The sequence below is a fragment of the Harpia harpyja genome, chromosome 2, assembly GCF_026419915.1.
Source record: "Harpia harpyja isolate bHarHar1 chromosome 2, bHarHar1 primary haplotype, whole genome shotgun sequence".
Lineage (NCBI taxonomy): Eukaryota > Metazoa > Chordata > Aves > Accipitriformes > Accipitridae > Harpia > Harpia harpyja.
In genome coordinates, this window is record NC_068941.1 from 41237984 (window position 1) to 41262215 (window position 24232).

General features: G+C 41.1%; 1 protein-coding gene across 2 annotated transcripts in view; it reads right to left on the reverse strand.

Annotated features, from left to right (window-relative positions):
* Positions 1 to 17682: 17682 nt before the first annotated feature.
* DCHS2 (dachsous cadherin-related 2) overlaps positions 17683 to 24232 on the reverse strand; it is a 122531-nt gene continuing 115981 nt past the window's right edge. Inside the window, exon 20 of one of the 2 annotated variants that reach the window (XM_052777720.1) lies at positions 17683 to 22813. In XM_052777720.1, coding sequence (XP_052633680.1) covers positions 20190 to 22813 — 2624 coding nt within the window. In that variant the 3' untranslated portion in view covers positions 17683 to 20189. The remainder of the gene's footprint in view (positions 22814 to 24232) is intronic. The other variant, XR_008233549.1, reaches the window with a different exon arrangement.

Genomic DNA, 24232 nt, shown 5'->3' on the forward strand with positions numbered 1-24232 from the left:
GCATTGCAAAAGGCCCCCTTTGGCGATGTCAAGCATGTTATTTGTGCCAGTTAACATAGGCTTCCCACAAATAAAGACACTAAACCTTTAGCACCATAGCCACAGCTGCCTTCTTTCTCTAAAGTTTTTGACTGTAAAACATTTTAAAGTGTTTGTTAGTGTCTGCAGTGCATAAACTGCTGATCTAATGCTTTAGGTTCTAAATCAAGTTGACACTTGTATCAGTCTTAGTAATTCATTCGCGGTTGCACAGAAATATTCCCAAACATACACATCACCCGAAACATTTCATTCTGAATGCCACAAAGAGAAAGGAAGGCCTTTTCCCACACAGTGCATAATTAAACAGTGAAATGCATCATCCTTACCTTATGGAAACCAGAAGTTTAAAGGGATTAAAAAAGAGATTAGCACAGTTAACAGAAAACAGGTTAGCGCAGTGGCTCTCAAACACAATTTTGCCCATACAGCCTGCAGCTTACCACGTGTCACGGTGGATGCCAGGCCTCCAAACTGTGCTGGTTTTGGTACCCTTCTCTCAGGCATCTGCTGTTGGCCACAGCTGGGGCAGGACGTGGTACGGTTCCTACGATCTTTGCCACCTTCCTTGGGAGCTGTGTATACAGCAAGCCTTCCTGCAGCTGCCTCTGGAGCAAAGTTATGACGCTCTGGGAAGAGACCACCAAGGTGTTTGAGCTGTGTCCTTGGGAGCAGATGCCCTTTGCTCTTTCTTCTGGTGCTATGAGTTCCAGCTCCAGTACCATCACAGAGTAAGATTGGGCTGAATGTGCACACGGGTGCAAAGAAAAGGACAGTCTTTGCAAAGCCAGATACTACCACAGTCCCTCCACTCCGGGACTATTGATGAATGTTTATGCTCACAGCCCTGACTGTTCATTAGCAGAAGCTGTCATTTTTTCATCTGAGATCACTTAGCTAAAGTGTTTTGCCAGTAAATTTCTGGCACCCCTCTTCACGAGGAATGCCAGACACAGCAAACTGCTCACTAGTTGCTGCATCTACACTTTTAAATAATTGACAGTTCCATTTTGTTCATTTTTACAGAGACATTGATGTATCTGGCAGTTCCTTAAGAGATGCCTCTGTGCTTAAACTGAAGCCACATCTGAAGAAACAGCAGACTGGAGATGCAGTATCTCTTTTTGCTCTTCCTCCTTAATCTAAATACCTTCAGCCTGAAATGCCAAATATTGGACTCTACCATCTTCTTTATCTCTCCATGTATAATAAAGAGGAAACGTATTTCCAAAGATGACATATTTATTGCGAAATAACTTGTTGTTTTTTAAAATACTGTTTTAATTTCCTCAGCATTTACCCAAATTCTTCACAGTCTACCCAAGTTAACTTTGAGTTTTCTAATGCTGTCCATCATTAAAAAACAAATAAATCTGAGCCCATATTATTTAAATTACTAAAATCCACCAGGGCCTTTCTACAATCTCTGACTTGTTTCTTTTTTGAGGAAAACCTAGTTGAGAAGAGCTGGAGGGAGCAAACAACTGGAAGGGGACAAGCCATAGCTGACAGGCGGTTTGGAGACAAGTTTTGTGAATGGCAATCCTGAAGGCAGGAAAGATGGAAGTTTTGCTGTGTTTCCTCAAGGGAGCCACTCTCTATGCTTGCCTGATCTCTTCCAGGCCTTGGTGACTGAGCCATCACACAATGCATTGGGTGTGCCAGTCTGCAATGTTACAGCTGTGCTGGTGGCACACAAACTGAAATTCAGCCTTTTAATGTAGCTGGGACTTGACTGATCAACATGGTGGAAGATGGGGTCTAAGCCCTAACCCAGCATCCAGAGCTAAGAGCCAGCTGAAGAACTTGAACACGGGCCCAACGTGCTCGCCACATGGAGAAGGCAAGAAGCCACACGCTGTAATCCTAACCATCTTGTTCAATGTTCACATATCTAAATATCCTATTAGACTCCATGGCAACAAACAAAACAGAACGAAAGTGTAGAAATCTTGCAGATCAGTAGATGTGCTCTGAGCTTTTGAAAACTAGACCACTTGGATTAAACTGCCAAACTTCACAATTTTGGTGGGGCAGGGAGGGAACTTTAGCCTTAAACTCTTTAGTTTATTATCATATCTAAGCTCTTGCTCACATTTTTGATCAGATGGAGAAGATATACTCAAGAGGGAATATCATTCTCTGGTGGGCTCTTTACGTAATTTTGCGTAACAGATTAATGATTTTACTTGGCTTGCTTGTAATGTTCTGTTGACTAGAGAAGGGTGACTTTTTTTTGAAGAAATGCTTTTCCTCTAAAAAGATGTTTATTTAAGTCAACCAAAATTCTTTGTGATTTGGCTGATATTTTTTGGCCCAAAATAATTAAACCTTCAAACATTTCAGAAGTTTAAATGTTTTGATTTGCTATTAACTTGAACTCTTTTGCTTCCTGCTTTACTAAGGACTTTTTAAAAATAAAAATGCTTTTATTCAGCTCTCAATTAAATCCATTTTTGGTGGTGGTGATGATTTTACAATGAGTCAATTCATTTAACCTTCTTCACCTCTTCCTCCAGTTTTGGGGGTTGTCCACCAAAACCAAAAGCTTATTGTCTTAGCACCTCTGCCATTCAGGCAGTCAGGGATAACTATTTGTCCTGCTTACTGCAACTTAGAAATGCCTTCCTAGTGCAACTTGCTGCTGCAAAGCATTAACACACGCTAACCCAGCTGATCCACAAGAAGAGAGTTCATACACAAAATGGCAATGTTCAAAATGTTCAGGGAGCTTATGATCACTGCATGGGCACTATGCTCCAAACTTCGGTGCACAATTTCCCAGGTTTTCCTAGAGTTGGGTCTATTTTTAACTACGTGAGACTGTTTGTGTGTCTAGTGCTTCTTTTATTTCATTAAATATCTCACACAGGAAGTTATTCTTAATGCCCTCTTGGCTCTACTTCTCATGTCAGAAGACGCAGCCTCTAGCTTGTGAAATGGGGTCATGCTACTGCCTCCTCCTAGAGCTTCAGTGTTTTAAAGTCAGCAGTTACCTTGGAGGTAAAGGCCCTAATCAGCAATTTAGAGAGTCAGGCTCGGTCTCATAAGCCCTTTCTCATCTGACCAAATCTGGATTTATTTGGTGCTCAGCGGCACAACTTCAGCAGAGAGAAATGAGTGTCACTTAACAATGCTGTTATCACTCTCGTGGCTCACCTCTAAACCCAACCCATATTCAACGTATTCTTGAATAACGAGTGCCAGAAAAGGACAGAGTTTGCACAGCAGTCACTGTGCCAAGTACAAACATGAAGAAGTCCCCACACCACATGGTATCTCCTTGATTATAGATGCAAGGCTCAGCTCACCTTTTTTAGGCAGAGGATTGTACAGGGAGCTCAAGTTAAGCCATTAGCCACCACGATTCCCAGCTCTTTCCTTGGATTGCCGAGTACTATGACAAATGTGGCCAACATTGTGCCAAGACAGAGTGCCATACCAGAGCAGGAAGTATCCGACTGAGCCCCTTTTGCCATAACACATCCCTTGACTACTTTTCACTCACTGGTCTCTAGGTTAACTGCAACTTATGTTTTCAGGCCATTGATAAAGGTAGGAAACTGCAGTGGTCCAAGATCTGATCCTGTTCATTTCATTCAGTAGGTCATACAGATTTTGCACTCTTCTTGTGTCGAAACTAAAATATAGTGGGGAAAAACAAGTAAAATACCAGGAACCTCACATCAGTACAGCAATCATTAGCAAGTAAATTCACAGCCTCATCACAGCTCTGTCAAACAAAATTGGTAAATTCTCTTTTCCCTCACCTCAAGTCTCTGTCTCAGCCTTTGTGAATCGGCATTGTGTATTTCACTGCTGCTTAATTCCCTCTTGAGTCACATCTCAGCCTTTCCAGCCAGGCTGATAAGTCCACAGTGATGACTCCAGTTGTCTCCATTTAAACATTGACTTAATATTTACATTTATACGAGTTCCCCAGGGTGTGGGGGACCACCACATTTAAAAAACAGCCCCTTCTCAGGTAGCTCTTTACAAAGTCTTATGATCTAACTATTGAGACCTGTGGTTTAGCTTGACTCAACTTGACTGGTATGTTAGTGAAAGGCATTTCACCACCAGCCAGCATAAAAGCATCGCTTGCTTGCCTCTTCTACCTGTCAGCTCCAGCATTTGCCTGGCATGAACTTAATTGCTAAGTCCTTCCGCTTAGCTTCATCTGCTGTGGCTGACCCAGCAGGATTAACAGCTTGAGTCATTCAACAGCAAAGCCAGCTACAAACCCAAGAACCAACCCCCAGCTCCTTGTCTTCACACAGCCACAAGAAGGCAAGACCCTTCCTTCTCCAACCGTCCTGTGCAGGAGCTCAGTGAGAACAAACTCAGCATGTCCGTCTAACTCCGAAGCAGGGTGCTAAAAACACTCAGGGTATTTGCAGTGACAGGAGCCGCAGTGGGAGGGCTAAGCCTGTGCTCTTCCATGGAACTCGGGACAAAGCAGTAAACATTCAATCTTCCCGCAGGAAGTTTCTCTTCACGCTGCTGTTGTTTTGTTCACCCAGGTTTGAGTGTACTGGATCAAAGGTTCATCTAAACGAGCAAATCTAGTTTTTCCAGAATACGATCCCAAGCCCCAGCCAGTTGCGGCTGAAGGATTTCCTGAGCCAGAAGCAATGTCTTTCTATTAAGACCCCTGGGCAGACTTTTCTTCCACAAACTTCTGCAGGAACTTTTTAAACTCTGCATACAAACACAGGCATATATACATGTGGTGCATTTTTGTTGCTATAGATACATTAGTTTAGAGGAGACTACGTATCATTGATAAGCAAAATGATTATTAGAGCAGCTACTTGATAGGGGCCAAATGGTTACATAAGCAAAATGAATCCGATTAAAACCCCATTTTTCTCACAACCACAGTCTTCTGAATCATTCATTGTTCAGGCTCAAGTTTTCCATGCCTAAAGAGAAAGTTTTTTTTCTTATCCCCTTAAAGTCAAAGCAAAATCCCTGCAACCATTTTTAGGTTATGGGAGAGTGATTCTAACCAAACTTTTTCCAGAAGAACTACAGTAAAAACAGATGAAATTTGAAACTTGGCCATGACTGAGTAATCAATGAAAATTAGTGCTCTTGCATGCTTTGAAAGGAATTGGCTTTAATTTAGCAAAGTTGTGGCTTTTCAAAAACAGAGTGCTGTATACCCATGGCTAAGATGTTGTCTACAGGTGGATGTACTGCAGGGGTCAATGAGCACATGTACTGATTTCAGAGAGCCCTATGTTGCCACAGAACCTGCCACTCACTGAAGGCACCACGTAGAAGAATAATTCTCTTTTATGGGTATGATGTTAAAAACAAATCATCCAGGGCTTGCTTTCACAAGGTCTGAGCTAATCCAGCCCTTGAACTTCCTCCAACCTCCATCAGGTGTGAGAGGGCCCTGTGCATGCTCAGGCTGCAGCAATAGGGTAGCAGAGGTAAAAGGGAAGGAATCAATAAACCAACTGTCTTTTCTAAGAGCACTACTGAGTCTGAAAGAATCAGTTTCTCACTCTTTCCTTCTGGGAAGGAAATCCTTGCAGCAGCTCAGTTTGGGGGGGGGGGGGGGGGGGAGCGTCCTCCCTCAGAAAACCCATTGGTCCCATGGCAGTCAGGGATTCCCCCAAGATACGAATGGTGGTGATTAGGACCCCTTAAGATAGGCCTTACCTCGTAACTCTTATTACTTGGATGAGTGCTTTAACTCCTTTGCAGCCAGGGAACAGGATGAGTCCTGGGTGACCAGAGGCAACTGGAGATTCCTGCTGCTCTCTGTGCACTCCCTGGGATGCTGACAGCAGCCGGGTCATCTTCTGAGCATGACCAGTTTCTTTAGGGAGTCAACAAAGTTAAAGAGCTGGTTGCTTAGCAGCACATCTCCAGAGGCACCTGTTGCCTCTGTCAGGAATTCACTGACTGAGTAAATAATTCAGACTAGGCAAGAACCTTGGTAGGGCCAAACGCTTAGAAAATTGATAGGCCAGTGACCAAGTTGGGCTACTTGAACTTCCCCCTCTGCTTTTTGGAGTGAGTATTTCCTTTAATGGTGGCCACATTATTTTTAAAGCTTGGTTGTGCTTAAAACAATATAAGGAATCGTGTAAGACAACATCCAACAAAGCACCAAACAAAAACCAGCCCCAGCTTCACCCAATGACATTTTCTGAGAGTTCTCCTGAAATATCTCTTTATACCTAGGCACCACTCATTAGCACATCTTTACTTCACATGAATAAATGGTTCCCACAATGTCTGAAAGGTTTCACTTCTGGCATTAATCTTCAAATAAATTCTTATGAAGCAATTTCTGCCATGTCAATTTACAGCTCTTTAAAATAAGATTCCTCTCTGGGAATCATTTCCTTGGACAACTAATTACAAGAGCAACCCTTTTTTGACAGAATTTATAAACGCAAGAATAAAGAAAGATTCTGACTCATCTGAAAACTGCTGTTGTGCTTTCTTCCTATTTTTAAAGTCTTTATAGCATTTGGACGATGCATGACAGATTACTACCTTGAATTTATGCACCACTAGGAAACGCTGTTATCCAGCAGGCAATACTGAAAACACAGAACTCTAGAAGTTATTTATATGATTTACACTTACTGTACATTCTTTTTTTTTCCTCAAGAGCTCATCTGTTCTTCTAGTTTAATATATTTATCTATTTTTTCCTTCATCAAAGCATAAAATGCCAAGTTCTGAGCCCTTTGAAAAAATGAAGTGCACAAAAAAGGTTGGCCAGGTAATATCACATAGAAGATTATGCAAGAACATGATGCTGGGATCACTTTTAATAATAAAAATGCTATAATGGATGACGTGGGGCAGGGTTAGGTATGGAGAAAAGAAAATTTCTTCAATTCCGTAAAATCTTAGGTTTTGGCTGCTTTACAAGTTTCAACTCTTTTGCAAAGATGCAGCTACAATTGAATAAAACCTGTTAACATAAATCCAAAGACAAACAATGCATGACAATTCCTATTTCTTTCAAAATGCAGAATTATTTTCAATATTAATTTTAGCAGTATTCCAGACTGAAGTATAATAAGCATCTGGTACAAAATAAGCAATTTATGTGTTCTTTCCCAAACATCCAAAAAAATATTTTAACATTGGGTTAATCAACCTCTAATTACCAGTGTAGGAAAGACTGGAATACTCTGAAGCATCTCAGCATAGGCAACCAAGAACCAAGTCAGACCCAAGAAGGGAGTCAGCTTTGAAATCCTTTGGCAACATAATATAGTTGTTTCTGTTAGAAACCCTAAATTACCTTTTCTTTTATGGGCTCCCAATCCCACTAGTGGAGTGGGACTAATTTTTGTCACTTGCCAGAGAAAGACTTTGATCATGTGCTAAATGGTTTTACAGTAAGTGGGTAGGACTGCAAGCAGCAAGATACAGAATAAGGAATTTATCCTCAAGAGTCTCTCATTTTGATGGGTTGCCTTTGATCCCACAAAGACCGGATTACAACTTTAAAGTCTGTCCTAGCAGTGGGTGGATCACCTCAGGAACTGACCAGAGAACAAAGCACATTCCAAAGACAGAAATTGCAGGACCTGGCTTAAAACTCTGAGCTGCAATTCAGGGACTTCACCAAAAAAAGAAACCTGACACTTGTGCCAAGCCATCTGACAACCACAGAATTTGGGAAAACATTCAGCTCACTTCCTTTTTCATCTGTTTGTCCAGCCTCCAGTTTTCGCCTTCAAGATCACCAGGTTTGTTCTTCAGCAGACACTGTCAAACAAAGAGTTATTCCTTGAATCATATTCTGTTTTGCCTACACCTTGTGCAAATGACAGGAACTGTTTAACATTTATGTGAATGTAACAGAGAAAAGAATCTGGCCCTCTGTTCCTGAGGGCAGCTTAAATACTGAGGATGCTTTTACAGTGTTGAAATACTTCAAACCTGAGGAATCGGAAGATGAAAAAGTGAGAAAAGCATTCAAAATGTCTACAATAAAAGAAAGAGAAGGAAATAAAAGAAGTTAAAAGATTTATTTTTCCTTTGGTGAAAGCCAGCAGGGAATTCTTGAAATTCTTCAAGCTACATTGAGCTACATCTTCTAGATCTAAATGTGAAACTGCACAGGATTTAAGCACATGCTTCCAAAGGCATTTCAACCACTGGCAATTTCTGCTCCCACAGGAAGGCTACCTATTTTCTTCTTGTTCCTCTACATCTTCTACAGTGTCTTCATTAAAGTTTTTTCTGACTCGTAAATTTGGTTTCTGAGTAGTGAGTTTTGTGAAAATCATAAAGCGATAGATTTATTGTGGAGGGAAGTATAAAATGATGCAATTTTCATGTTGTTAGCACTCTTCCACATATCTAAGAGAACCGTCCTGTGTGAGAATTCCCACTGAAGCCCTGGGGGTGAATTGGATTCAACTAGATTATTCCCAGATGGCTAAGTTACAGTTTTATACTTACAGATATTGAAAAGAGGGAAACCTTGTGGATGATGCCAAGAAGTGGAAAAGATGTTAGAGAGAAGAAAAAGAGTGGGACTTCTCTCTCCTGTGTCCCATCACAGAAATGGGCCCCTGGCTTGAAAGCCATTTGGGGAAGGGAACTGTTTGTATTGTGTTTGTATTGCAGCACTCTGACCAGAAGAAACATCCATAGGAAAAAAACAGTTAATTAAACCACCAATAATCCATTTAAAACAACAACAAAGCCTCTCGGGAAAGCTCCTGGGGAGGAGATACTACTGCTCCATTTGGGGTGTTTCCTCCGAAGTTTCCACAGAAAACCATCCAGACTTTAGGCTCTAACACGTAACATCCAGTGACTGATTCAGCCCTTGAGCCACAGATGACACTTTGCAGACTTTCATCAGCCAGGAACTTGGGATCCAGCTGTGGCAGTTTCATTTGCACAGAAGACTCAGATCCCAATCCCTGCAAGCAGGGTGCCACTTTCCCCAGGTCCACTCCTATCCCCCCAAATGAACTATGAATCTCCCTCTTGGAATTAGCCTGCTCCAAATGAAAGCTACTGATAAGCTTAATGACTCTCCTAGGCTGCAAACAAGAGATTTAATTCCATTAAAAAGCCAGGAAGCTCTTCCTACCTATCTATGGTTAAAAAAATCTCTGTCTGTGGCTGATCTTGAGATATTCCCCTTTAAGAAGTGTGTCAAAAGTTCTGCAAATCATTTTTAGAGGTTTCTGAATGTATTATTTATAAGTTCCTTTCCTCTCCCATAATTCTTTATAGTTGGAATTGTAGCATTAATGGAGCTTGGCTTTACAGGCAGAGACAGAAATAGAAACAATAAAACTTTAAAACTTACTAAAATATTTTACGAATAAGCTGCTGTAAAATTTCAGCCATCTACAGAGCTCACTGTGATGTGAAATACTCTGAAGGCCTTATTGTTGCTTCTTGGAGATGACCTACATAACTCACAGCATCTTCACTCAGAAATAGTGCATCTTTCCAAATACACACTGTGGAACTTTTTCAGATCACATTCTGAAAAATGTTACAATCTTTATATATATCCCATATACATATCTTTCTTACTTTCACATCTCTAAAATGGAGTGAGATGATTCAGTAATGCAACACTTAATAGAAAAATGTGCTTTCGGTCATCTGACTACAGCTCCCCAATTTGAGTTCAATTCCCAAAACAATTTTTGGCAGGAAGAAATATTGCCGGGGGGTGGGGGGGGTGGGGGAGAACAGAGGCAGGGAAACAGAAGAGGAAAAAGAGGTAGGTTCGTGAAATTGGAAGCTTAAATAAAATGTGCCTGCCTTTGAATTTTCATGCATTATTTATTAAATGTGATCATCTCTATTACATTTCAAAATACCTTGATGAAAATTCAAACCAAATATTTTAAAATATTTGAATCCCTGGGCAAATTTTGTAACAACTCTATTGATCCAAAATGCACATCAAGAAATGGCAGTTCTAGATAGCCTAATGGATTAAACAGCTCTGTGAGTTATGGTGCCTTTAAGAGTACTGAATTTCATGCCAATACTCACAATCCTGGACACCACCATCTCAGTACATTCTCTGTTGTATTTGCATTCATATTTTATGCAACTTTTTCAAACGATAGTATTTTCTTTCTCTGTGCAAATCAAGGTAAATTCTTTCTTTAAATACAACTGTGTGAAGCACTATTAAGTCAAAAGTGTTTAATACATCTTTCTGGTTTGTAGTACTGAAGAAACATAAAGAACCTCCAGCATTATTTAGGGACAATAAACATTACCCAGTTCATTAGTGAGTGAAGGGAATGGTAATGGTACTAAGGTCAGAGAACACATACAAGGATGAATATGGCTGAATTAACAGCTGGGGTATTTTGCATTCAAGAATCAAATAAGAACTGGCTGCAAATCCTTCAGGTCTACAAATGTTAAGTTGCAATATTTTTTGGTATTATAAGAATATTGGAATAACAACTGAATTCAATTTATTTCAAGATGCTGAAAAAGTAGGTTCTGATGAGAGCCACAAAAATTACTCAAGGGCTAGAGAAGATGACTCATGGTGTGACAGTAGAAAAGGTCAATATCTTTAGTAGGTAAAAGAAGAGATTATAATAGATTTGGTTACATCGAGCAATCATATCATAAATTCAGGTGTTCCTTAATCTAGAGCAGAATAAAGTATTGTAAGAACCAATAGCTGGAAGATGAAGTTTGACGAATTCATATATGAAATTAATCCAAATTCCCTCTTATAAACTGACCAAGCTTTTTTCTGCCACTCGCTCTACTGGAATATATTAAACAATCCAGAAAAATATATCTGTGACCTCACTCCAGCTCTGTTCTTCCCTTTTTAAAGGTTGTCCTTTGCTCCCTCTTTAGTAGTGCCCTCCCCACTGTACTATTCATCTAACTGACAATACACTCTGCAATAAATGCATAATGTTGTAACTCTAGAATTAACTCTTACTTGGCACTGTGTCAAATGCTTTTCTGAAACTCAAATACATGAATTCCATTAAATTTATCTACTGAGTTATCTCCTCAAAGATTGCAGAGTTTGGGCACATGACGTACCCTGAAACAGATGCACAATACTGTTGCATCTGTGTGTCATGATTCTTCTCCAAAGCTGATTCTAATCCGATGGCGGTAACCATTCAAGGGTTTGTGCGAGTCATTTTATTCTCCCCTTCTTTGCTAGGGGGACTCCATCACGATTTTCTAGTGGCGTGCTCTCATCCCTTCCTTGATAAAATTATTTAAATGCCATGTTAATTCCACACACACATACTCTTTCACAATCTTAGGACAAGGACTATTCTTTCCTCTCTATTTGAGCACATTAAGAACTTTGAGGTATGTTTTCACCGTATGTGTGGTCTCTTTTCCTTCCCTGCCCATACTATTAGCTCTGTCCTGTCATTCATCCCATGGTCAACATCATCACCAGCTTTACTGCAAATTAAGGATAAAAATGTTTTCACCTGAGCCAGGAGAGATTATTTTTAACCTCTACCTCATTTTTCAGGGGTCCTACTTCTTTTCTTCCTTTTTATAAGCAAAGAACCTTTGGCAGTGTGTTGTAATTTTCTTAAGTCTATTCACTGACTTTTTGCAATCCTTACACTTTGTCCCCTTTAAAACATAAACACTCTTTACCGGACAGTCCATGCCTGGTTTTCTTTGCCCCAGATAATCTTTGCTATCCAGACAGTTCCAGCTAATGTTCACATCTTTGGCTTGATAGAATTTTAAGTTTCCTCAGCATTCAGACTGCTGGGTCTCAATGTCTTCATCTCTATATTTATGAAAGTTTGCTCTTTGAAGTCAGTAATCCTAGAATTTAGCTTACATGACACAGTAGGGAATATGATCCAAGCTATTTTGGGTAGTGTAGCTTATGTCAGTGTGATGTTCCACTTGAGCTAATAAACTTTGAATCCGTTAGCCGGAGCAAAGCATGTGGCAGTACAGCTTCAGATATTCAAATCAGCCCATTCAGAACTAATTTGGTCCTCTTTGCTGGCTAGGTACTGTTGTGTAGACATAATTCTTAGTTACAGACCTATTTCTGCCTTTTATCTGAACAGGTATTTTTTTTAATTTAAACAAAACTAACTTTTGATTACAGATACAAGCTTGTTTTCTACAGTCAAGTCTTCCACAGCATGTTAATTACTTATCAGAATAAAAATTAATATAGATCACCTTTTGTCATTGAATGTTTTAGCTCTATATGGTCCTAGCATGATTAGTAATATCTCTTCACCAGCCATGCATATATTATTATAAAGAAACATCCCAGCAGTACAATTACAGAAAATCCTATGTACACATATATACCTGTGTCTAAGCCAACCTTAGAGATTACACCAGGCTCTGTAACCAACCGAAAGCAAAAGAAGCTCTTTGGCTACCTTCTCCCAAAGTGACAGTAATCCAAAACAGCTTTATTCTTGCTGTCCCTTCCCATTTCTTTACAGCCTACCACATTAATAATGTATGGCGCTACCACATCACCTTTTGCCTTTAGTTCTGCTCTCCCTGGACAGCACACATTTTTTTGAGACTCGTGTTCCAGTTGTAATTATTATACTTGATTTCACTTCCTGTATGAGCAGTTGAAGTTTCACCGTGTTGCAAAGTATCTTTTTGAGAAACGTACAGGAACCTCAGTTATGCCTAACCTCATTAAATACCACACCTGACCTTCCACCACCCACTGCATCATCTACCTGATCACTATTCTTGGTGGTAACACTTCTTTCTTACCATAACAGTTACAGAATAATTTAGGTCAGAAAGGATCTCCTGAAGCCTATAATTCAACCTCCTGCTCAAAGCAGTGCAAGCTTCAAAGTTATATCAATATGATCAGAGCCCCATTCAGTTTTGCAAACATCCAAATCTCTTGTCCATTCCCCTTACCTCTGTGACTCCTTTCTCCCTTATCCCCTCCCCACTCACCTGACTTTTCTCTTCCATGTAATAGAACCAGGCTTGAGAAATTGTGTGTGTCCTGCCTGACGTTCTCTGCACTGTCTTCCCCTACCCTCTTCTCCTTCTTGACAGACTGGCAGAAACCTGAAGGTCATCCAGGCTGCAAGGTCTTGAAGCCTCAGCTTCTCATCACTATCCTTGACAGACTCCAGCAGACAGTTTCTTTTGTTGTTGAGACCACAGGTGAGCAAAGGAAGCATTTTGTTCCTCAGAGGTTATTTCTCAGTGTCAGGTCTTTAACGTGTAATTCTGTCCCTGGCAGGCAGCACAACACTGTCTTCTGGACCAGCTCAGCTGGCAGGCACTCAGTTCTTCTTAACAGGGAGTCCTCACTAACGGGGATCTGCTCCATGTCTGTTTGTATCTTCACTCTTCCTTTCAACCACAGTTTATCCCATCTTCTCTTCTCTGTCATAGACTTTCACATATCACCCTCTTTGTTCATTGCTGAGACTCACAACATCTCTGCGTAGGAGATAACATGCAGTAGACCCATGTACGCACATTTCAGAAGCATGTAATCAGCAGTCACTGGAAGGATTTTGCTCAGATTATTCATAACGAATTTCTCTCTTAGGAATAATACCCCCAAATCTGTCTTTTTTATTATTTATTTGAGGCAGGTTTTTTGTAAATTCAGCAGCTCAGTGGGTGATGGGTTCAGTGGTGGTGTTCTACCAGTCCTCACTATTGCCACAAAGCATCACTGATTCTGCCATGGGATACAATACCAGGCACTTTTGTTTATACACATGAGCATTATCAATGCTAGAAAACAAAAGAGCTGTAACAAAGGACTAGCAGCTCTACACTCCCCAAAGCACTACCTAGCAGTCTTGACTATCACAGGATCTTCCTAAGCAGTTAATGTCTCAAGCAGGCAGATGAACTGGACGTGCCTTATACTCAAGTCTCATGTTTTAAAATTCAATTATCAAGATGTCCTCCTTGCTCTGTCATTTCATCTTTACACTACTTGCAGTAATCAAATTTCCTTGTTGCTTTTTGTTTCTATGGTATAAACATCACTACTTAACTCAATTTAAGTCACAAAATACCTCATTAAACCCCATCCAGAAACTGTTGGTAAGAGGAGGCTTGTGTTACTAAACCCTCATTTATATCTAATTATAAAGATGGAACATACCACATTCTTTTAATAGGAAACATTCACATGTTGGCTTCACACCTTAACTGATTAGGGATCAGAATCCCCAATTTTCAGTTATTAAAACTAAATTACAAGAAATACAAGGGATGAAAATGGTGGACACTGGAACATTTTAGCTAGATATGGAAAAAGTCTGGAGGAAAGGTGGGTGAGTTCAAACATATCATTGATCAAGCACAGTGTATGATATTCAGCAACAAAGTTATATGTAGTTTCCTGCAATTCTGCTGCCAGAGAACAGAGTAGGCTGTTGAAACTTATCAATCTCTACCCAGTGAATGTGTGATCAGCCAATGGCACAAGACGCTCCATTAGTGTGACAGAAGCCAAAATTCAAAGTGCAAAAGCTACGTGACTGTGGAGTTCAGCTTAAAATTGAAAAAACACATGCACCTCTCAAAAAAAAAAACCCCAAACCCAAACAAACCCAAAAACCCCACCAACCACTCAACAACCCCCAAAACGTGGCTACCTCAACGTTAACAGTTATTAGGATCATTTCGAAGACTAATTCTACCCAGCACTTGACCTCAGGTGAAGTGCTTACAAGACAAAGACAAGTAGAGAAATCTCTGTCTGAAGGCATAATTATTCGGTGCATTCAGTAAAAGCAGTAGCAAATCAGGCAGCAGACTGTAGTTTACATAAGGATAGAATGAGGAAACAGTAAGTGACCTTTCCCTTACAGACCTTCTCAGACTTCTCTAAAAGTCACTCCAAAATAAGCATAGAAAGTAAGGCTTGCATCAATCACCATGAAGCATAGGGGAACCTCCCCTCCAAATACCCCCCCCGCCCTGCCCCATGCTGGTTCTACTCTCTTTTCCAGGCTCTTGATTTCCCTTCTTTTAATGCGCCTTCCTGCTGGTTTACAGCCCCGCACACCAGGGAGCCAGCTCTCTGCTGCCAGTGACTCTTGTTACAGTACCAGGGAGGCACACATGTTGTCCATTTCTTCCAGGTGCATTCTTTATTCAAGTCCCACTGAAATCAGTGGAAGAAGTCTTGGGGTGTTGGATCAGAACCCAGTATTTTCAAACCTTTTGAAATTAAATGAACCCTACAGTTTGTTAAAAGGAAGATGCTGGAAATGAGTCTACACCCAGCTAGACGGGGCTTGAGACAGGAATTTCTGAGGTCAACGCAAGCAAGCTTGACTTGCTACTCATTTCTTTTAGTTATGGCACCAGTAAGACCATTTTAGAAACTCTTTAGAATTTCCTGTTTGAAAGTTTTCAACAAAATGCTGTAGGTATATATAACTAACAGCAAGGTATTCCTCCAGGCTGGGCTAGTGAGCGGGCATCATCTAGCACCATCCATTCCCAAATGTCACCTTTATATAACAGCTACTGTTGGCTGACCAGCTTTCACAATCAACAGCTCAACTTCCATTTTCTGGGTTTTCTGAGAGCTTTCCATAGGCTGTTAACATGCAGTTTTAAGCAAGATGATCAGGATCAGGCAATTAAATACTCTAAGCTTCAAAAAAAGTGTTAAACTTAAGATTATTTTCAAGTGGATAAGGTGACATGGACATGGCTGACAGTTTTAAGTGTAGTTTTTAGTGCGGCAATCCTTTGTTTTGAACATAAAATTCAAGAAATTTGAGTTTTCTAATTATAATGAGATTTTCAACTGATGTTTTGAATACCATGGTGGATCACTTCAGTCCTTTACCATGGCATCTGCATTTTCAGGCATGTGAAAATCTCATGCTTCACCTGGCACAGAACTTGTTTGGGTCAGTCAAACATTTATACAGTAACGGGGCAGCAATTTTGATTTTTGTGACTATCATCAGCTAAAGGATTTGGTATTTTCTGCATTGCTTAAGTAACTCATACATGTCAAGAAACAGAACCATTTCGCAGTTCTAGCCTACCCTCATGCCTCTCTGTATTCCTTACAGATGCTCTTCTATTACGTTTTACACATTTCAGAAGAAAAGCATCTGACATTTTATGAGGAATAGCCCTAGTGGCAATGTAAATTGCAAGTCTAAACCAGAAAGTTTTAGATCCTCAGTTTTCCTTTCTATAAGGCCCCTTTTCTTTTGCTTAGGCATCCACATTTTTTCCAACGTTTTTGAAATGTTGTATGTATTTATGGTGGAATTTTCAAAGCCACCAAGAGGATTTGGATGCCAGACTGCAGCTCTTTTTAATGAGATCTGAACATCCAAATCCATACACAGATTGAATATACATTAGGCTTTGTATACGTGCTAGCAAACAGCTAGCAGAGCTAGCAGCTATGCAACACCCAAAAGTATACTCAATTTGATTCTGCAACACCTTAGTTATTCCAACCAGATCATCTACAGGGAACTAAGCCACATACTGCCATAGCAAGTTGGTTCTGTTGTGCCAGATACTAAGAGCGAGAAGCTGCAAAGCCATTTCAATTGCAAAGTAAGCCAAATTCTAAATATAAACCTCCCACCACAGTATATTCAATTACAAAATTGCAACTGCCTCATATTCCAATTAGCGTTTTTACAGGATTTTAGGGAACACCACCCTCCATTCTCCGCCAACCAGTGCCAGTTCCCTCCCTGCAAGGATTCCCCTGTGTCCTTCATCCCCAGGGAGCCAGTTTTCAAGGAGCAATGTTGTCAGCAGGCACTGGGAGGAGGTCTAATCCCAATGGCCCCACACGCCTACAATGGCCAACTGGATTGCCAATTGGCCTTTGACTCCATGAGCTATAGAAGTATAAAGCCATACGGGCACAATCATCAGTCTGGTGCTAGCTGATGTTTTAGTTAAATTTTTTGTCAGGGCAGCATTTTTTGGCTTATAGGTCTCCCAGAGAGAAGAGTTAAATGTAGTTCTTCAGGAAGCTGTGTGCCAGTTAAAGAAAACAAGTGACATACAGCACAGAGAATTGATAGCAACCAAATATAAATGACAGTAGGAATCGGCAATGCAATAGACTTAGCAACAAGGCTTCATTTTTATCGGAACTATTTTTATCTAAAACTGCTTTAGGAACAATTCCTGTCTTCAGCTGAAGATAAAATACAAACTAACTATGGATGTGTGTAAGTAACTAGTGGTTTTAGTATCATTTTAGAAAATAGGTATATATATTTTCATAATCTGTAAATGATGAATTCCCTAAAAATATGAAGGTTTTCACTCTTTGCGCAGGAATCTGCTTGAACGTCAATTTAATGATTACTACTAGTAGATGGAATTTTGATATCCATTTGGTAGTGATTTACACCAGTGTTTTCAAGGCTGCCAACAAGCAAATCCAGAAGGCAGGCTGCCAAAATTCCAGAAGAGACAACTGTCTTTTATTTTATAGCTTATGCGTTTTGAGCTTAATATGATTTTCCACTAACAAGTTCTGTACCTTCTCCAAAGTGCTAAAACTGGTGTGCAGCATTGCAAAGTAACACAGCCTCTTCGAGGCAAGCTAATATTAAACTCATGGTAAATTATAGAAGTTATACTGTTTACTTAGGGAAAAGAATAGTAAGGTTAAAAGAACTACACATGATTTATTGCACACACTGGTTTCAATGGTCACATTTTTAAGCTTGACTATATATGAAACAACAATATATCAGCTAAGTGTTCTTTCCCATCTGATACAGAATGAGCAAATACATAAGAGACAAGGAAAAGATTGCTGTAACACTTAAGAGGAGCACAAAGCATGCATTGGTTATATCATGTGCTTGATAAACAGGATGCAAATCATATGTAATCTTTCCAGAAAGGCATCAAAACCAAGCTACCTTTGAAGGAGCAAAAAGGGCACAAACAGAAACAGGGTCTTCTCACTTTTCAAGCAGAACCATAGGAAGTGGGCACACATTATCATGGTGAGGTCCAAATCTTGTGCTTAATATGATGACTGAATGCTTTCTATTGATTTCTAATGCTAACAGTATTCCATTTGCAACAGCAATATTAGTGAAGAAAAAGCTACTTATCCATTAGCCTAGACTCTATACATAAAATGAGGCCCTAGCTACCACTTCATACCCATCAACGTGAAAGATTAAACACAGTTTTGCTTTGTAAAGCATTTATTCTTCCACTGATCACCTATTGGAAAGATGACCCCTATCAGGACAGCATGAGTTCCTTGCTCCTCAGAGCAATAGCTGCCATTTGACCATTACTACCTGAAACTAAAATCAGATTAGCTAAGTTGTTGACTATATAGAAAAGGTAGTTCTGTGTGCCATGTGTGCCTCCTGAAACTATAACTGCACAGAACTGAACACCACAAAGAACACCTCTCACTCTATTAGAAATTTACAAGTTAAGACATAAAAGTCAAAACCAAACACACTGCAGATAGCATAATGTTAACAGGTGGAGAATAATATTCATTCTGAAATAATAGCCTTAAACTGATACTCCATGTTCAGATATGAACTGGGAATGACTCCTCTTCTTTCCTTTCCTCTTCCTGGCACAGGTTTTTGTCTGACTATAAAACTTATCATCCTGTCTCCTTTCTTAGTAACATTTGTCTGTCCCGATGAATTCCTAAGCTATGCCTTGTTTCATACTCCACGCCAGTAAAAAGAACAAATGCCAGCTTTAAAAGAAGCACTCCTGCATAGCTGCGTGGATCCTGTTGCATGATAGTACCGTGTAGGTGTAGCCTTTGAAACAGGATCCTATTCAAAGACAGGTTACAAGCCCATTGGCTGCAAATCTTGACATGCGTAACCGAGGAAACAACAAAAGCCACTGCACACATGATGCCGATCCCACAAGATCACTCAGTCTAACCACACCATATGCTCTTCCTCCACCTGTTATGATCTGTACAATATATACCTCTGTACACATCCAACTTGTAACAGATTCCCAGGCACCAACTGGACCCTTCCCTATAGCCCAGTTTTAATACACATGATGCAAAATACTTTTAAATGTACACTGAAGAGAAACCAGATTTACTCTAGATGTATTTTCTATGTATTTTATTGATCTGATACAATATACAAGCATACACAGCAGTATAGGCATGTGTATGGGTCTGGATATACATACATACACAAAATGCCATATGTATGATACATACAATAAACAAGGCCAGATTATCTGGTCTTGCAGAGATATGCCCAGCACAGGACCAAAGACCAGGGTGGAGGCATACAAACCCTTCAGAACTGTAACACTGTCTGTTCCTACAGCTGCCTGGGGACCAGGACAGCTTCTGTAATAGGACAGAAAGATAATAGGCATCCATTTTAGATCTAGTAATAGAGAAGATAGTTGCTTTTATCTTACCACTGGTTATTCTGTTTTCCAAGGGTGATCTGTTATTATTCAGATAATCAGGACTCACAGGCTTTACACCAGGAGATAAACGAAAGGTGCACAGAACCTGCTAAGTGGGATTCCACAGCACAAAGTTAGCTAATAAAGCCCAGGGGGAGCCATGCTAAATGATGAAACTGCACCAGGCCCAACAGGTTGTTGGGACCCAGGGGCTGAGATGTGGGAAATCTGGGTAAACACTCGAGAAAGAGCTGAATAGGAATCCTTGCTTTATTCTTTGCCCACCCCCAATCGTGCCGTACTTACACATCCCCCTAGTAACCTCTTCTAATACCACCACAGAAATGGTCAGTACCCACCAGCATGCTAATAAAGTTTTTCCACAGTAAAGAATTACTACCATTTATTTCATTCATTATTTATTTTCCCTCATATTTTATGAGAAAACCAGTAAAATCGGTCAAGTTGGTTATCAGGCACCTGGCTGTGTGATTTACATAGGAAACCACAGTTGTTGGGAGCTGAAAGAGGAGAAGCCTCATGGCCTCACAGTGTATTTTGGGAAGAACAAGATGGATAATTACCAAGTTTGTGGCTATGTTGTATTTTAACTTTTTCAGCTCATGAAAACAGAAGGAATACTGGTGATATAGCTCTGATAGGCATATTTTGCTTGTTAAACAATAGCAAAACACATTTTAAGCCATATTTTTTACCATAAACTACTGTTAGTTGATAACCTAGACCTGAATTTCTTCCTCTGTTGCAAGTTCACGGCTTGGATCAATGAGACATGTTCCTATCATTTTCCCATCAGACATTACTGGAGAAGCAGTAGGTGTCTGCATGGTAAGTAAAGAGAGAGAAGGAGAAAAACTGGGGGTCATAGTTGGTGGAGGGTATCCAAGATTATGGATAAGGGGAGAACGAGGGTATTTTTTAAATGCTTGCCCTGATATTATATTTGGCATTCGTGGTGGCACTGTCCTTATGCCAGGCTGAGCTACTGATGTTATCAAGGGAGGAGGGAAAACAAGAGATTTCTTCTCCTTAGGGAAGCTATGAATGTGTACATTTTCATCTTTCAGTTTTGCAATATCATTAAACACTGAGGCAAGAGGTTGAAATCTGGGTTCCCAGCTGAGCACATAATCCCAGTTATAACCACCTCTGAGATCCTCACCAGGGGTGCCAAGAGTTGCAAGTGAATCATACCCAGAGTCCTGCCTATCTGACATCAAGACATAGTCTCTTGTGAGGTCTGTCATTACATCTTTCTCTTTTATTCCAATTTTCTTAATTGTTTGAGACAACATTTTATGTGCAAAGGCTGTGTCACAGGCTTCTTCTCTGCCTTCTTTAATGGCCTGCACGCTCTCCATGCTTTGCATGGTAGCCATGACATCCATTTCTCCAGACTGACAGGAGAGCTGATCAGACTCTCTTGGGATCCCTGAATCTGGCACCCGTGAGCCGCGCTCGCTCAGCACCGAGCCAGCGCTCCTTCTGCAAGGATGCTCATTGATCCTTTTGATTTCCTCGTCCTCTGCAGTTTCGCCTTCGGCAGAACCGTGGCCACTGGAGTCTGAATGCCTGCAGGGGACACCATCATCCTTCCCTTCTTCGATTCCTGCTAGGCTCAGCCATCCTGCTATGGCACCCATGGGAAGCATACTGCTCTCAGTACTTTGGATTTTCTGGCAGTCCTTATCTTCACTGGCTGAATTCACATCAGTAGCTGAGGAGGATACTACTTCTTTTTTCACACAAGCATTCATCAGATCTTTCCACTTATGTCTCAGAATAAGTGCAGTAAGACTGACCGCAAACAGTAGGAACACTATCAAGGAGACCGAAACACTAATGGTCAGGCTGTATGCTGACACTATGGGATAACTCTCAGGAGAATTGGAAACATTTACCAAAACAGTGCATACTGTGAACTTTGACTCAATTTGGGGGCTATGAGCTCTTACCAACAATTCCAGGGTGTCACCATTCCTTTTGCTGCCATTTTTCTTTCTGTGAACAGCCTGAGTCAAATAAATATTACCACTGGTTTGATTCACAGAAAAGAATGGAGAAGTTTTTAGCAGGGAGTAATGAACAACTCCATCCAGTCCACCATCGCTGTCTGATGCTGTCACTCTGCCAAGCAACTGGCCTGCTTCGTTCCTCTCAGGGAGATTAAAGAAATACTGATCTTGTGTAAACACTGGGTCAAATTCATCTCTCCCCTCAATATCTACCTGAACTGTAACAGTAGCCAGTGAGTCACCTTTGTCTTTTGCTTGGATTATGACACAGTACCTATTCTGACTTTCATAGTCAAACATTTGCTTTGTATGAATATCTCCTGTCAAAGGATCAATGAAGAACATGTCGTGGTCTCTAGGAGCTTCACGATGAGCCAAACATGAAGACTGGATGGAGTAGGTAAGGTGCCCATAGGAGCCTTTATCAAAATCCAGTGCACTGACAGCACACACAAAAGAAAAGGTAGGCAGATTTTCACTGACACTACAGCTCAGGCTGGGAAACAGAAACAGTGGGCTATAATCGTTGTCATCTAGGATGCTAACAAGAACAACAGAAAAAGCCACATTTTTTACATCAGCTCCTCCATCTGTGGCTTGGATGATCAAAGTGAATTTCATGGTATCCTCGTAATCCAGCATTTTCATCAAATCCACCGATCCTGTTTTCCCATCCAAGCGAAAATGTCCCCTGTCATTTCCAGAGATGATAGCATAAGTGATCTCTGCGTTACTGCCTGCATCGCTGTCATTTGCTGAAACTTCAGTGACGTGACTACCTACAGGGACACTTTCCTTGAGATGAATATGGTACTCCGGGCTGCTAAATACTGGAGGATTATCATTAACATCCAGCACAGTTATTAGCACAGTAGCAGTTGAATTCAAGGAGGGCGTTCCATGATCAGAGGCAAGGAGGACCAAACGGTGAGAAGAAGCCATTTCCCTGTCAAGAACATTGCTCAAAACAAGACTGCCAACAAGTTTGTAGGATGTTTCTGACTCCATGACACTTGTTTCCACGGAGAATAAATTCTCAGCATTGCCATCAATAATAGAGTATTCAACATATGTGTTTTCACGGGTCCAATCATAGTCAATGGCTGAAAACGTGAGAACACTTTCTCCAGCTGAGGTATCCTCGCTCACACTGAGATTGTACAGAACCCTTGTGAACTGAGGGGCATAGTTATTTACATCTTCTATGTGCACCTCTACAGAGGTAACCGCACTCAGGGTGGGACGCCCACCATCTGTGGCTTCTATCAGGAGCCGAATAATGGAAATCTTTTCCAGCCGTGTCACTGGTCCCGTAGCGAACACTGAACCTGAAAATAAAACAGAATTAACAAAAGCCCACACTTCACACTCACTAAGGCAAGTAAATGTGATTCCAAAAGCTGACTCTAATCAGTCATATTTGAAAATGACTCAACTGTAACAGCTGCACACCCCAAACTAACTCTCTCACATCCAGAGAGTAGTGGGTCAATGGCTCAATGTCTGAATGGAGATCAGCCACGAGTGGTGTGTCTCAGGGGTCCATACTGGGACCAGCACCCTTTAATATCTTCATCAGTGACACAGACAGTGGGATCGAGTGCACCCTCAGCGACTTCGCAGGCGACACTAAGCTGAGTGGTGCGGTTGACACACCTGAGGGACGGGATGCCATTCAGAGGGACCTGGACAAGCTCAAGAAGTGGGCCCATGTGAACCTCATGAGGTTCAACAAGGCCAAGTGCAAGGTCCTGCACCTGGGTCAGGGCAATCCCTGGTATCAGTACAGGCTGGGGGATGAAGGGATCGAGAGCAGCTGTGCAGAGACAGACTTGGGGGTAGTGGTGGATGAAAAGCTGGACATGAACCAACAATGTGTGCTCACAGCCCAGAAAGCCAGCTGTATCCCAGGCTACATCAAAAGAAGCGTGACCAGCAGGTCAAGGGAGGCGATTCTGCCCCTCTGCTCTTGTAAGACCCCACCTGGAGTACTGCGTTCAGCTCTGGGGCCCCCAAAATAAGAAGGACATGGACCTGTTGGAGGGAGTCCAGAGGAGGGCCACGAAGATTATCAGGGGGCTGGAGAACCTCTCTTATGCAGACAGGCTGAGAGAGTTAGGGTTGTTCAGCCTGGAGAAGAGAAGGCTCTGGGGAGACCTTCTTGCAGCCTTCCAGTACTTAAAGGGAGCTTATAAGAAAGATGGGGACAGACTTTTCAGTAAGGCCTGTTGCAATAGGACAAGGCGTCATGGTTTTAAACTAAAAGAGGGTAGATTCAGACTAGATATAAGGAAGAAATTTTTTACTATGGGCGGTGGCGAAACACTGGAACAGGTTGCCCAGAGAGGTGGTAGATGCCCCATTCCTGGAAACATTCAAGGTCAGGTTGGACGGGGCTCTGAGCAACCTGATCTAGTTGAAGATGTCCCTGCTCATTGCAGGGGGGTTGGACTAGATGACCTTTAAAGGTCCCTTCCAACCCAAACCATTCAATGACTATGTTCATAAGCCATCTACTTCTACTTCACTCTTCACAGTCTATAGCTAAGCACCACAGAGACAATGACGTGTGACAATTTTCTGATCACAGTTGAAAACAGCCACTGGCCAAACATAAAGACAGGTTGGTGAACACAGAGTAACAAATGGGTAAAAAAGATAACAGCTTTAACTGCGTGAGACATTTGTATATTCAGTGTTTGTAGTTACCATCACCCAACAAACATTGCATTCAAAAATTCATGTCA